Source organism: Pleurodeles waltl, chromosome 7 (assembly GCF_031143425.1).
Source record: "Pleurodeles waltl isolate 20211129_DDA chromosome 7, aPleWal1.hap1.20221129, whole genome shotgun sequence".
Classification (NCBI taxonomy): Eukaryota; Metazoa; Chordata; class Amphibia; order Caudata; family Salamandridae; genus Pleurodeles; species Pleurodeles waltl.
The window spans coordinates 788465314-788481429 of record NC_090446.1 but is presented as its reverse complement, the minus strand read 5'-3'; the positions used below and the strand labels follow the sequence as shown (position 1 = coordinate 788481429).

At 44.9% G+C, this 16116-nt stretch overlaps 1 protein-coding gene across 1 annotated transcript in view; it reads right to left on the bottom strand.

Moving 5' to 3' along the window:
* HSPA9 (heat shock protein family A (Hsp70) member 9) overlaps window positions 1-16116 on the bottom strand; it is a 324302-nt gene that overhangs the window by 241390 nt on the left and 66796 nt on the right. Inside the window, exon 6 of the mRNA XM_069199318.1 lies at window positions 10249-10373. Within this exon, the coding sequence (XP_069055419.1) occupies window positions 10249-10373 (125 nt within the window). The remainder of the gene's footprint in view (window positions 1-10248; window positions 10374-16116) is intronic.

Sequence of the window (16116 nt, the reverse complement as noted above, 5' to 3'; positions counted from 1 at the left end):
GGGTAGCCATAAGAGTATATGGTCTGGGAGTCTGTCAAACACGAACTCCACAGCACCATAATGGCTACACTGAAAACTGGGAAGTTTGGTATCAAACTTCGCAGCACAATAAATGCACACTGATGCCAGTGTACATTTTATTGCAAAATACACCCCAGAGGGCACCTTAGAGGTGCCCCCTGAAACTTAACCGACTGTCTGTGTAGGGTGACTAGTTCCAGCAGCCTGCCACACTAGAGACATGTTGCTGGCCCCATGGGGAGAGTGCCTTTGTCACTCTGAGGCCAGCAACAAAGCCTGCACTGGGTGGAGATGCTAACACCTCCCCCAGGCAGGAGCTGTGACACCTGGCGGTGAGCCTCAAAGGCTCACCCCTTTGTCACAGCCCAGCAGGGCACTCCAGCTTAGTGGAGTTGCCCGCCCCCTCCGGCCACGGCCCCCACTTTTGGCGGCAAGGCTGGAGGGAACAAAGAAAGCAACAAGGAGGAGTCACTGGCCAGTCAGGACAGCCCCTAAGGTGTCCTGAGCTGAGGTGACTAACTTTTAGAAATCCTCCATCTTGCAGATGGAGGATTCCCCCAATAGGGTTAGGATTGTGACCCCCTCCCCTTGGGAGGAGGCACAAAGAGGGTGTACCCACCCTCAGGGCTAGTAGCCATTGGCTACTAACCCCCCAGACCTAAACACGCCCTTAAATTTAGTATTTAAGGGCTACCCTGAACCCTAGAAAATTAGATTCCTGCAACAACAACAAGAAGGACTGCCTAGCTGAAAACCCCTGCAGAGGAAGACCAGAAGACAACAACTGCCTTGGCTCCAGAAACTCACCGGCCTGTCTCCTGCCTTCCAAAGAACTCTGCTCCAGCGACGCCTTCCAAAGGGACCAGCGACCTCTGAATCCTCTGAGGACTGCCCGGCTTCGACGAAGACAAGAAACTCCCGAGGACAGCGGACCTGCTCCAAAAAGACTGCAACTTTATCCAAAGGAGCAGCTTTAAAGAACCCTGCAATCTCCCCGCAAGAAGCGTGAGACTTGCAACACTTCACCCGGCGACCCCGACTCGGCTGGTGGAGAACCAACACCTCAGGGAGGACCCCCGGACTACTCTCCGACTGTGAGTACCAAAACCTGTCCCCCCTGAGCCCCCACAGCGCCGCCTGCAGAGGGAATCCCGAGGCTTCCCCTGACCGCGACTCTCTGAAACCTAAGTCCCGACGCCTGGAAAAGACCCTGCACCCGCAGCCCCCAGGACCTGAAGGACCGGACTTTCACTGCAGAAGTGACCCCCAGGAGTCCCTCTCCCTTGCCCAAGTGGAGGTTTCCCCGAGGAAGCCCCCCCCTTGCCTGCCTGCAGCGCTGAAGAGATCCGTTGATCTCTCATAGACTAACATTGAAAACCCAACGCTTGTTTCTACACTGCACCCGGCCGCCCCCGCGCTGCTGAGGGTGAAATTTCTGTGTGGGCTTGTGTCCCCCCCGGTGCCCTACAAAACCCCCCTGGTCTGCCCTCCGAAGACGCGGGTACTTACCTGCAAGCAGACCGGAACCGGGGCACCCCCTTCTCTCCATTATAGCCTATGCGTTTTGGGCACCACTTTGAACTCTGCACCTGACCGGCCCTGAGCTGCTGGTGTGGTAACTTTGGGGTTGCTCTGAACCCCCAACGGTGGGCTACCTTGGACCAAAAACTGAACCCTGTAAGTGTCTTACTTACCTGGTAAAACTAACAAAAACTTACCTCCCCCAGGAACTGTGAAAATTGCACTAAGTGTCCACTTTTGAAATGGCTATTTGTCAATAACTTGAAAAGTATACATGCAATTGAAATGATTCAAAGTTCCTAATGTACTTACCTGCAATACCTTTCAAACAAGATATTACATGTTAAATTTGAACCTATGGTTCTTAAAATAAACTAAGAAAAGATATTTTTCCATAACAAAACCTATTGGCTGGATTTGTCTCTGAGTGTGTGTACCTCATTTATTGTCTATGTGTATGTACAACAAATGCTTAACACTACTCCTTGGATAAGCCTACTGCTCGACCACACTACCACAAAATAGAGCATTAGTATTATCTCTTTTTACCACTATTTTACCTCTAAGGGGAACCCTTGGACTCTGTGCATGCTATTCCTTACTTTGAAATAGCACATACAGAGCCAACTTCCTACATTAACTCAAAGTACTCACCAAAGTCCGGTGATCTTGGTATCAAAAGTTAATTAAAAGTGTGCGGTATTTTTATTAATTGGTGTTGGATTTCTTGGAGTGTGTGTCTCACTTACTGTTCGAGTATGTGCCTTAAATGCTTAATACCCTCTGATATGCATAACTGCTCGACCACACTACCCCAAAAAGAGCACCTGGGGCATTGTTTGTGCCTCAGTCTTGCATCCGGGTATTGCTTGGACTCTTTGCACATTGTACCTCATTTTGGTCCGTAGGAAGCTGGCTCTGTATATACTATATCAAAGAGATGTAGTGTGCACAGAGTCCAGGGATTCCCCAGAGGCTGAAGTAAATAATACTAATGCTCTATTTTGTAGCAGTTTGGTCAAGCAGTTAGGCTGATCAGAGGTTAGTACAAAACATTTGCTGTACAGACAATAGAAGCACAAACTCATAACTTAACTCCAGACCAATTGTTTTTATATAGCAAAAATATATTTCGTTAATTTATTTCTAGAACCACAAGATTCAAATTGCAGGTATGTACATAAATGAACAAGTATTTCACATATGTATCAATACCACTTTGATGGGAATTGGTAAATTGTACAGTTTTTGAATAAATGGCAATAATCCGTTTTAAAAGTCGACAGTTACTAGGTGGGAAGAAAAGTATGTTTTACAGTAAGTACAAAACTTATAATTCCAGTCTCCAGGGGTTTGGAATTCCACAGGTTGGCATTCAAATTAACCCCAAACACCCACCACCAGCCACACAGGGCCGAACGGGTGCAGAGGTCAAAGATGAGGTAAATTTAACACGGGCTCCTATGGAGACTGAGGGCACTCTGAATTATGCCTGCTTGCAGGCAAGTACCCACGTCGTTGGAGGGCAGACGGGGGGGTGTTTAGAGGAGCACGGGGGGGTGTCGGGCCCACAGGTAGTCACCAAACCCACATCCTCAACAGCGCAGGGTACAAATACAGAGTCAGGCTCCCAATGCTTTACCATGAGGGGACTCCGGGGGGGGGGGGGGTCACAGATGCTGCAGGATGGGTACAGGGGGTCAGTTCTGGAAAACCACAGGCTGTACAAGTAGGAGGGCAGACTGCTGAATGTTGCTGCACCGGAGGTCAGATTCCCAAAATCCTGGGGGCTGCCGGTGCAGTGTACCTTTTGGTGTCTGTTATCTTTATCCAGTGCGGTCACAGTAGGGGGTGGGGTGGGGGGGGGGGGGGGGGGAGAGGAGGGACGGTTACTCTGGATTCACACTGACTGTATAGCCATAAATGACAGGAGAGGTTAACCCAGGGTGGGCACTTGCTCAGAATCACATGGGAATCCTCAGTTGGTTGAGCTACCTGGACACAGGCCGTGGGCGTCGGGTGCAGGGTGGTCAGGACATGCGGATCCGGGGAAGCTCTGGAGTCCTTGGGTGCCGTTTCTTCTTGGACAGGTCTGCTGTCCACAGGGGTTCTTGGTCCTCTGTGGTGCAGGCAGTCCTCTGGAAGCTTGGCAGAGGTCGCTGGACCCGAAGGATGTGTCACCTTCTTTTGCAGGAGACAGGCCGGCAGGGCTGGATACAAGTCGATTTTCGTCTTCCTTCTTCTCTGATGGGATTTCAGCTTAGCAGTCCTCCTTTCTTCTGGGGAGGCTGCTAGTAATCTGACGACTTGGGTTCGCAGGAGCCCTTAAATCCTGGATTTAGGGGCGTTACAGGGGTCAGAGGGCAGTAGCCAATGGCTACTGTCCCCGAGGGTGGCTACACCCTTCCTGTGTCCACTCCCTTTGGGGAGGGGGACACATACCTACCTCTATTGGTCCCTGTCCTCCAAACTAAGATGGAGGTATTTGCAAGGCAGGGGAGTGGGGTGGGGGTGCGGTGTCACCTAAGCTCTGGACAACTTAGTCCCTGCTGAGGTGGGCACTCCTCCCTGCTTTCCTTAATTTTCCCGCTGGACCTGCTGCCAAAAGTGGGGCTTTGTCACAGGCAGGGGGTGGGGGCAGGTATCTCCAATAGCTGATTGATCTGGGGCACTGTAACAAGAGGCTGGAGCCCTTGAGGGTTGGTTTCTGGACACCGAGAGCACAAAGGCTCTCATCCCATGTGGCCAGATATTCGTCTCTTAACAGCATGCTGGCACAGACCAGTCAGTCCTGCACTAAAGGACTGGGTAAAATACAGTGGGAATCTCTAAGATGCCCCCTAGGTGCATTTTTAAATAAATCGAACACTGGCATCACGTTTGATACCAAAACTTCCCAGTATTCATTGATGGCATTATCAAGCTGTGGAGCTCGTAATGACAAACTCACAGACCAGATACTCAATATGGCTACACTGCACTTACAATGTCTAGGAATTGACTTAGACACTGTAGGGGCCTATTGCTCATGCAGCTATGCCCTCACCTGTGGTATAGTGCACCCTCCCTTAGGCCTGCTAAACGGGTGATTACCTATGCCTCAGGCAGTAGTCTGTGGGCATGGCACCCGGAGTGGGGTGCCATGTCAGCTTTGCCTTTTTCTCCCCATCAGCACACACAAGCTGCAAGGGAAGTGTGCATGTGCTTGGTTAGGGGTCCCCCAGGGTGGCTTAATACATGCTGCAGCCCTTGGGGACCTTCCCTGCCCACAGGGCCCTTGGTACCATGGGTACCTTTTACAAGGGACTTATCTGGGTGCCAGCGGTGTGGCAATTGTGCAAGCAAAGGTACTGATTTGGGGAAAGAACACTGGTGCTGGGGCCTGGTTAGCAGGATCCCAGCACACTCTCAAAGTTGGTGTCAATATCAGGCAAAAAGTGGGGGGTAACTATGCCAACAAGGGCACTTTCCTACAGGTCCACTATATAAAGAGCCAGCTTCCTAAACTCATCCATATACTTAACTAAGCAAGCAGAATTACTGACAACTTAAACATAGCTGCCTTCTATGTTACAAATTAAAATGCAACTGTTATGGCGTTTACAACAGAGGACTAGGGTGAAAAAATGTAATACTTTTGATTTCATTTTAACCCCTTTCTATATTTACACACCCCTACATGCTACCTTGCGAGAGATAGCCATCAATTGAGCTGTTGTCAACACCTCTTAGCACTACCCTATTCACACTTAACTTTGTTCATTCACCCCAAAGAGCCAAAACAGGAGATGAATACGGGAGACTGTGGAAAGAAAAAAAAAAAACGTACACAAAACAAATGCCACCAGTGACCAAAAAAAGCAAAAGCTGGTAACCAAAGAAGAAACTACAACATAATTTGCAAGACCTCACCATTCATATTCAGGTTCTTGGAAATGCAGCAGGTAACATTGCAGACTGAGCTTTCCATACTTTCGGACCCCCAATTTCATATTTAATCCAGGACATTCATAACCTTTCCCTAAAGCAAAACAGGGTTCCCAGATCATTCAAAACTGGGTTACTCAAATCTTTACTGAAAATGCACAGCATGGACTTCAATATATTTTCCATCTTTAGACTGATAACCATTACTCCTTCATGAATCTGTGTACTGAGAAAGATGATGGCTGGATATCGTCAAAATTGTTTTCAACTGATCACAACTAGCCCCTGGGACAGATGCATCTTGTATAATTGAAATTACTCTGACTACAACTGATTAGCATAACATCTACTTATCAAATCTGTTAGGGTTACCAGTAGCCTTAGATTCTGTAGACTGATGTAAGGAAATGCCTCCTTGGCATGGTTACCCCCTGACTTTTTGCCTTTGCTGATGCTTTGATTTGATTTGATTTGAAAGTGTGCCGAGGCCTGCTAACCAGGCCCCAGCACCAGTGTTCTTTCCATAACCTGTACCTTTGTTTTACACAATTGGCACACCCTGGTATCCAGGTAAGTCCCTTGTAACTGGTACCCCTGGTACCAAGGGCCCTGATGCCAGGAAAGGTCTCAAAGGGCTGCAGCATGTCTTATGCCACCCTGGAGAACCCTCACTCAGCACAGACACACTGCTTGCCAGGTTGTGTGTGCTGGTGAGGACAAAACGAGTAAGTCGACATGGCACTCCCCTACGGGTGCCATGCCAACCTCACACTGCCTATGCAGTATAGATAAGTCACCCCTCTAGCAGGCCTTACAGCCCTAAGGCAGGTTGCACTATACCATAGGTGAGGACACCAGTGCATGAGCACTGTTTCCCTACCGTGTCTAAGCAAAACCTTAGACATTGTAAGTGCAGGGTAGCCATAAGAGTATATGGTCTGGGAGTCTGTCAAACACGAACTCCACAGCATCATAATGGCTACACTGAAAACTGGGAAGTTTGGTATCAAACTTCTCAGCACAATAAATGCACACTGATGCCAGTGTACATTTTATTGTAAAATACACCCCAGAGGGCACCTTAGAGTTGCCCCCTGAAACCTTAACCAACTACCCGTGTAGGCTGACTGGTTTTAGCAGCCGGCCACACTCGAGACATGTTGCTGGCTACATGGGGAGTGCGCCTTTGTCACTCTGTGGCTAGTAACAAAGCCTGCACTGGGTGGAGATGCTATCACCTCCCCCAGGCAGGAGCTGTAACACCTGGCGGTGAGTCTCAAAGGCTCACCCCCTTTGTTCCAGCACCACAGGGCACTCCAGCTAGTGGAGTTTCCCGTCCCCTCCGGCCATGGCCCCACTTTTGGCGGCAAGGCCGGAGGAAATAATGAGAATAACAAGGAGGAGTCACTGGCCAGTCAGGACAGCCCCTAAGGTGTCCTGAGCTGAGGTGACTAACTTTTAGAAATCCTCCATCTTGCAGATGGAGGATTCCCCCAATAGGGATAGGAATGTGACCCCCTCCCCTTGGGAGGAGGCACAAAGAGGGTGTACCCACCTTCAGGGCTAGTAGCCATTGGCTACTAACCCCCCAGTCCTAAACACCCCCTTAAATTTAGTATTTAAGGGCTTCCCTGAACCTAGGAACTCGGATTCCTGCAACCTAAGAAGAAGAGGACTGCTGAGATGAAAAACCCTGCAGAGAAGACGGAGACACCAACTGCCTTGGCCCCAGCTCTACCGGCCTGTCTCCCCCCTTCGGAAGAAAACTGCTCCAGCGACGCTTTCCCCAGGACCAGCGACCTCTGAATCCTCAGAGGACTGCCCTGCTCTAAAAGGACCAAGAAATTCCCGAGAACAGCGGCCCTGTTCATCCAAGACTGCAACTTTGTTTCCAAAGAAGCAGCTTAAAGACAAACAGCATTTCCCGCCAAAAGCGTGAGACTTGCAGCACTGCACCCGGCGACCCCGACTCGACTGGTGGAGAAACAACACTTCAGGGAGGACCCCCCCGGCGACTCCGAGACTGTGAGTAACCAAAGTTGTCCCCCCTGACCCCCCACAGCGACGCCTGCAGAGGGAATCCAGAGGCTCCCCCCGACCGTGACTGCCTGACTCCCAGATCCCGATGCCTGGAAAAGACCCTGCACCCGCAGCACCCAGGACCTGAAGGATCGGAACTCCAGTGCAGGAGTGACCCCCAGGAGGCCCTCTCCCTTGCCCAGGTGGTGGCTACCCCGAGGAGCCCCCCCTTGACTGCCTGCATCGCTGAAGAGACCCCTTGGTCTCCCATGGATTTCAACGACAAACCCGACGCGTGTTTGCACACTGCACCCGGCCGCCCCCGTGCTGCTGAGGGTGTACTTTCTGTGCTAACTTGTGTCCCCCCCCGGTGCCCTACAAAACCCCCCTGGTCTGCCCTCCGAAGACGTGAGTACTTACCTGCTGGCAGACTGGAACCGGGGCACCCCCTTCTCCATTGAAGCCTACGTGTTTTGGGCACCACTTTGAACTCTGCACCTGACCGTCCCTGAGCTGCTGGAGTGGTAACTTTGGGGTTGCTCTGAATCCCCAACGGTGGGCTACCTTGGACCCAAACTTGAACCCCGTAGGTGGTTTACTTACCTGCAAGAACTAACAATTACTTACCTCCCCTAGGAACTGTGAAAATTGCACTGTCTAGTTTTAAAATAGCTATATATGTTTTATTTGAAAAGTATATATGCTATTGTGATTATTCAAAGTTCCTAAAGTACTTACCTGCAATACCTTTCATGCAAAGTATTACATGTAGAATTTGAACCTGTGGTTCTTAAAATAAACTAAGAAAATATATTTTTCTATACAAAAACCTATTGGCCTGGAATTGTCTCCGAGTGGGTGTTCCTCATTTATTGCCTGTGTGTATGTACAACAAATGCTTAACACTACTCCTTTGATAAGCCTACTGCTCGACCACACTACCACAAAATAGAGCATTAGAATTATCTCTTTTTGCCACTATCTTACCTCTAAGGGGAACCCTTGGACTCTGTACATACTATTCCTTACTATGAAATAGTGCTTACAGAGCCAACTTCCTACAACTGATATTTTGAACACTTTTTAAAAATGCCATCACTACTCTACATTCCCTATAGGTGCTGGTTTGTTTCTCTAGGGTAGCAGCGTACAAACTACACTTTGCACAATCCTTTACTATAATCCAAATAGCCTGGCGGTAACCAGTGCAATGAGGCCTTCCAAACATGACTGTTTTGTCAGCAAAACCTGTAGTCCCTTTATAATGTGACCCCATTATTAAGAAAGCAGACACCACAACCAGGAAGAGTCATCTGACTAAAGGCAGTACGTTAGCACTGCAAACTACCTAAAATATAACGCTATGGTGCTCAATACAACCTCAACATCAATAAGTTAAATGGGTGGGTGGGGGGATGGGGGGGGGGAGGGGGGGGCTAGAAGAACAGGTGAATGTCTAAATACTCAACCAAATATGGAAAGGTTTGTTACATATGAAAATGTTAGCTTGCCAGCTTGGCACCTTTCTTTATCATTATTTTCGGACATTCAACAAGCAAGAGAATCTAGAAATAAATCTGCATTTAAGAACAATCCATGTTTACAGGTTACAGTAGCAGTGTTTGCAGATCCAGAATTACAGCAAATTATGCCACATGACAAAATATGTGAACAAAAAAAACTCCTGAAGGAATTATTTTAAATTAATTTTCTCATAACTTTCAGACTGATCATTAATATTCAATCAAACCAACTAAATTGATGAGCATCAGTTATGTAGAAAGATAGGTACGTATTCCGCAGAAAAATCGGATGTATTTGATTTTGCAAATGGTCCTGAGTGGTGGAAAAATACAAAGCATTACAATACAAATAGTTCTACTTTATATATGCTGATGTAAGTACATTTATACGTCAGTGACCAGAAATTTGTACTGCATACTTCATATCTGGCTTCGTCAGTAAATATCTCCATCAATTTACTCTAATTTTTTTAATTTAAAGTTTCATGCATGGATGCTGAAGTCGCTTAAAGAAAGCTCCCCTATCAAGCTCAGGACTGTTTAAGCTTCAATCAAGCTTCAAGAGTACGGAATCACCTTGGCTTTGGATTTACCAGACTAACACAAAAATGCCACTACTCTGTGAAAGAAGGGGCATCATTAGTAGGCCTTCCCTCATACTGCATTTGACCCAAAGCAAGAGAGGTGAAGAGCACATTTTGAGCAAGGATTAAAATGGTGGTCAGATCATTAGCAGTTTTGATCCTGTTCATTTGTCTATGTAGCACCTTCAAAGAAATCACGTCTTTATAACAAACTGGCCAGAAAAAGATATTTTTCTGGTCACCTGCAATTTTTATTCTCGTGGCTGGGGGTGCAGGTCTTGAAAAGGCAAAAGGATAAAACAAGAAAAATTAAGGCTACAAGAAAACAATATAGGAAGGGGAAAAATAAAACCGGGTAGAAAATGTGGAATGGTAAAGGTTAACAAAATAAATTAAATGGTATATTAACATAGGAAAATAGCCTAGTTAGTGAACATTCAAATATGCCAGAAAAAAATCTAGCCAGGGCGAGTTGGGCCTTTAATAGACTTTTGGGGGGAAAAAAAAAAAAACAAACAAAATACAACGCAAAAGAGATAAAAAGGAACCACTCTTACTATCACAGTATACTCAACCATAAAATATTTTGTGATCAAATACTGTAGAGCTTATTTTTGTCCAAACCCATTATTATAATGTTTTGCTGTACCTACCTGCAGTCTCTTTCATTTTAACCAGCACGAAGGCACCAATTTGACTTGGGGAATACATTTTTCCATGTGCTTCAACCCAAGCATCTCCATTAGAGGCGCGAACAATTTTGAAAGGTACATTTTTACTGTAAGGGAAAAGACAAAGTCATTCATTCCTTAACCAGAAAGGTTAAGTTGAGTTTCAAGCTCTGAATAACTAAAATTGTATTTGTTCTTTAAGAGTCATACATCTTTTCAGCAGTACATGTGGAAAAATAGTGTGAAGTAAAAACACAAAAATATTCTCTTAACAGAACAAAACAGAACATAATAGTAAAGCAGTATGGCATCTTGAACAATAGACTATTTAGCTTGCCCAATAGCAATTTGTAAAATTGAGTCTGTGAACTTGCTGAAGCAAAGGCATTCCACAAACGCTGGTAGTCTACACAGCGTAAAGAAAAAAAGAAACAGTTTAAGTGGTCTGGTACAATAATCCCTTGTTTTAGATTAGCTGTTTCCTAACAGAAGCAGATCAAAGGGTTCCAAAGTGATGTTTTAATACTGAAAGGATAGGCAACAGTTTTAGTTCTGCTTGGTTGACAAACTACTAAAAAGAGCAGGTTGATTAGAGGAGCATCAAGTACAATCCTAAAATAGTCTTATTTAGACAGTTCAGCTTGGGCTGGACTATTCCTATTGGAGCAGGACCAAGACTAATTTGGCAGCGTGGGCTAAAATCAATGTCCTGGAATATGGCCCTACACAACTGCCCATGGCTGAGCTTAATTCATAAATTTCTCCCACACCTTATTGTTCTTATAGAAGGTAAACAAAGTAATGCAATCTAAGGACATGTAAGAACTTGAATGAACAGATATAAAAAAAGCACTTAGGGGTTTGCAGTAATAACACTCCATTTAGTACTTCTGTTATGAATAACATAGCCTAGTTTATTGCCATAAGTAGTCTAGAACGATGATTAAAGGATTTTATTTTTCTCTTGTGGAATCTCTTTGGAAAAACTGTTACGCTCTTGCCCATCCTTCTCTCAATCCCTTCTTGGTCACCTAGCGTCACATGTTGACTAGTGACCTTGTGCACATGGTTTACTGGTATCTCAATACAGGTTCTAACACTGCTCACAACCTCTGCAATCCTCTACACAGCTGCACAGTGATTCTTTAGGGGAGACCACAAAAATACTGCCTTAATGGACACAGTTATTCCGATGTTTGAGACAATAAAATACCTTTGATAAAGGAGCCAAAACGAGGGAGCTTGATACAGTATGACACATCAAACGGGAAGCCAGTCATACTACATTGTTAAGTTATATTACAGTGTCATATTTAAAAAAAACTCATTAAAGTAAAGTGCAAAGCACTTAGTCTACCTACTTAAATGCCATCTTTCTTAGCTGACCCCACTATGCCACCTACAGCCTACCCTCCTCGCCTTATTTTTATCTCTATGTTCACGTCACTATCTTCTCATCCTCAAATGATCAAGGTCATATTTTGCATTCTGAACTGTGTATATTTATTAGGGGCTTCCTGGATCCAAACCCCCTTTCTGATCGATCTTGAAATCCTTTGGTTTTATCTGGCAATCATTCCCTTTTTGATGGAACTATGTATGCCATCCAAGATAGTTTAGAACGTGGGCAGTTGTTTGAATCACATGCAATTTTGTAGGGGATTTTTTTTTTTTTTAAAGACAAATGCACCCTTTCAAAAATCGAGGACAGGATACATTTCATGCTAAAAATAATGCAAAATGGCAGGCATTTGTCATGATTTCCACAAAGAACATTACGTAAATTATGCACAGCCCTGATAAAAAGTTGAGTGAACCCACTGAAGTTTGAGCAAACAGCTAGACCTAATGTAAATACATTACTGCTCTGAACTACCAGACTAGGGCCCACCCAGAGATAATTTTTTGAATAAAGGGCCTATTACCAAAGTTTTGCAGTTTATAAGGATTGTGCAAAAGAGGCATTACTATCACCCAAGTTAATATTACTCAATTTATCAACCCTTTACAACTCTAAAAGGCCGCAAATGTCCTGCTAGCGATTCAAAACTAAGACCTGCAGATCATGGAAGACTTGAGATGTTCAAGAAATACTGCTTTACAAAAAGGGCAATAAAGACACATGAATGAGTGTCTCAGGAATTATCTTCTAAAGTTTAGCCAAGATAATAGAAAAAAATCTTGCCCCAGACTATCAATGCTTTTCTACCCTTCATTTGTCGCCATCTTTCACTCTTATTTATTCCATAAACTCCTTTTTCTTGTATGGATCTTCTAACAACTTCAACGTTTTTTTCTAGTTTCGCATTACTTACTCCAGTTCGCAGTCCCTCCCACTAGTTTATAAAAGAAGAACAACCTGAACCCATGGCAGTAGGTTATCTTTTGACCCTGCCTAATTGACCAAAGATTCCTGATTTACAAAGTGAGGACCCCTGCTCTATAGAGAAAAGGAAGTAAGAGCCTTTAAAAAGTGTTAAAGGAGGACCCTAAATTGAATGGAAGGAATGGGGGTGAATACTAAACTAGAACCAAGGCTGTGGAGGTCTGGAAGAGAGCAAAAAGCAGAGTAAAACACAAAAAGAATAGAACTGGTGAAAAGAAATTAGGAACAAATCAGATTGAAAGCACACAGGACCTTTAAACAGACGTACTACCCTCAGAAAGGTGTAGATATTCTAATTTGTTATAGATTTGCAGGGAATTCAAGAGATCAATGCCTGAGCTCAGGAATCTTTAGCCAGCACTAAAAATAGGATTAAATGGTGTAGTTTTTTTTTTTTTTTCAGCAACATATTTAATCGTAAACAATGGTTTGCTTGTAAAGAAATTCATTCAATATTTTAATTTCTCCTCCATCTAGCCAAAGTAGAAATATGCAGAAGACAACTGGATAGACTACAGAGCCGTTATCTGATACTAATGACAGAGGATGCTGTGTACAAATGACAAATGCAAGAAAATAGTGCCAAGATTAAGAAAGTGTACGAGTGTCATGTTAATGGTTGATGACAATCTGAAAAACATATCTCCCGTCTTTACAAATTAGCAGTGCAGATGTGAGGGACACATTTTACTTATCAGCGGCAAGAGGCTTTCCTTGTTTCTTGCATGAGATGCATGTCCTGTCTTTAACCATCTATTCTGGGATTTTTAATCCCAAATTAATGGATTACACTTTAACTACCAGAACGCAAAGGCAACTCATGCTTTGAATTGTTACTTTGGTAGTTCTGAATCACTGATCTGTTTGATTATATTGATGACAATGACAGCAGTATATCCGGTCCTGGGCTAAAACCTCTACCAAAACAAAGAGGAGGCCGTGCACAGTTTGTGTAAAGTGTTACCTAGTATTTCCCTTTGAGTATATCTCTGGCTGTTAAAATGTGTTTTTGTAAAAGAACACTGCTCCTATTGAGATACACAAATGTTACCATGATTTTATGAAAGATCTGGTTTCAATAATGTCTACTTAAAAACAGCCAAATTAAGAAAAAGCAGTAGTAGGGGGTTTGAGGAAAAACAAAAACTAACAAAAAAAACAGAGCACCACAAGAAACCCCAAACATGAAAAAGGGAAAATAAAATAGTCAGGTAGTACTCATTACCTCCCCACGGCCGAACCATTTAATGTTTAGCAACTTTCTGTGAAAGGCCAGTCTCTAGGGCTTCATCCAGATACCACAAAGCCGTTGCCACTGTTGTTGCCCTTGCTGAATGCTGATGGTTGGAATTTTGTAGATGCACGCAGAGATCATGGAACCTCAGCACTGTGATATATGTTCCCACGTGCTCCAAGCAGGAATCAAAGCGCATGTTGATGGAGGCAGATCACACCAGCTGCAGTTGTGCAGTCAACTATGGGTGGTGCATTACTCACCAGAATCTGTGCAGTGAGTAGTTATTATAAGCTGCGCAGATGAGCAAGAGCAGAGGCCCAAAAGTAGCATGTTCACGCTGAATATTACTCTGCTGCATTGATCACTGATAGCAGAGTGTCCAGGTCGCAGCTATCAATTCCGGGTCAAGCGACTAAACGATTCAGGCGTCATATGTGTAACATTCAGTGCATCTGTGCACAGCAGACCCAGCCCTCTTGCCACAGACTCTTGCCGTGCTCTTTCTTGTTCTTCAGACAGCATCGGGTTCTTTCAGTATAGTTAGGCAGGCCTAAGACCATGGATTAAATGCAGTGTCAGAGGTTAAAGTTAAAATTTTAAATCATGGAAACTCAAATTTTCTGGCCTTTCAAGTAGGGAGCCCCCAAACAAAATTACGGCCTGGCCAGGAACCACTTGTACCCTTCCCCCTGCCTACAACTCTCAGTCTGAATGAGCAGCAAGAAGGATACACCTCACTTTTGCAGACCTACGTAGCTAACAAATTAGCTAACTCTGCCAGTTGAAATTTCTAAAAATTCAAATAGGCCTCAAGTAAATGATTGGTTGCACCTCCCCAGCCGACCAACAGGTTTTGGAGCCCGAGACAGATAGTCTAATGTACAAAAACTTCTGTCCCCCAAAAAGTTGTCAATCACTAATCAAAAATACTGATTAGCAGATGGGATCCTATCTGCTTTGACTCAAACCTTTCTTCAATATCCGTCAATCACCCTTTGCAGCTGAAGTGACATCTGCTGTCCTTCAATTCAGATTATGGACAAGCCACAATGCATTTGGACCCTGAACAAACTCTTCAAATTAGGCCTCCTACCTGGAGCTGTGAAAAAAGAACTTCATCATGTGTTATTGTTAGAAACTGGGTCTCCAGCTGGCAGAGATTTGCAACAGTTCCAAGTAGGGACCACAATCCTAGTCAGGGTAAGTCAGATACACAACCTAACATAACCTGTGCTCACCTTCTGGCAGCTTGGCACACATCAGTCAGGCTTAACTTAAAAGGCAATGTGTAAAGTAGTTGTGAAACACTTAAATTACAGTAACAGTGAAAAACACCACAAATAAACTATATATCAGTTTAGAAAAATAGTATTTTTGTCGTTTTGATCTTGTTTTCTCAGATATAGATCCTCTATATGGAGAAGTTGAGCTATGCATTTTTAAAGATTAAATCTAAAAACAGTGTTTAGAAGTCAATAGCGCTAAAAGGTTACTTGAGGTCACACTAGACTGGTGTAAATCCAATGTGCCAGTTGAACGCGATGGAAGGGAGGCCAGCTACAGAACTCACGCCGAGTCTACTGAAAAAGTACCTTGGATGGAGCAATCATGGACATCGAAGGCTTGATGTGTCTGTTCAGATCTGTACACTCTGGTACATGCATCATCGTCAAGCCTCGCAGTCGAATCCCACATCGGTGTCAAGCTCTGTTTAGATGTGTCGTCGATCGGCAGAGTGCTGTCTTCGGATCGGTGCTGCGCCGTCAACCCCAAAGTCAAGTCCTGTGCTGTCAAAACAGCAATGCATTGGCAGGCACAGTATCAGTTCAGAGAGGCACAATGGCCTTGGAGCGTTGCTTTCTGCTGGAAATAACTGTAAAACCCACTTCTGAGACCCACGACTGGAGGGGGGCACCCAAGGCAAGGGGTAGGACTCACAGATGGGAGAGTCCAGCAGCACCAGCAGGGTTGTAGGCATTCTTTGATGTCCCTAAGAATGCAAAAAGAGGGGGCAGGCCAACAAGCCCTTGGAGAACTTGAGTTCAAGGATGTAGAGAACAGGTCCAGTCACACTAACTCCAGGCCAGAAGCAGCAGAGCAACACAGCAAATCAAGTAGCAAAGTGGCAGTCCCTCCTACAGCACAGCATACAGCAAGCAGCAGGCCAACACAACAATGCAGTTAGCAGAGTGGCAGTGTTTGGGCAGCACAGCAGTACTTCCTGGCA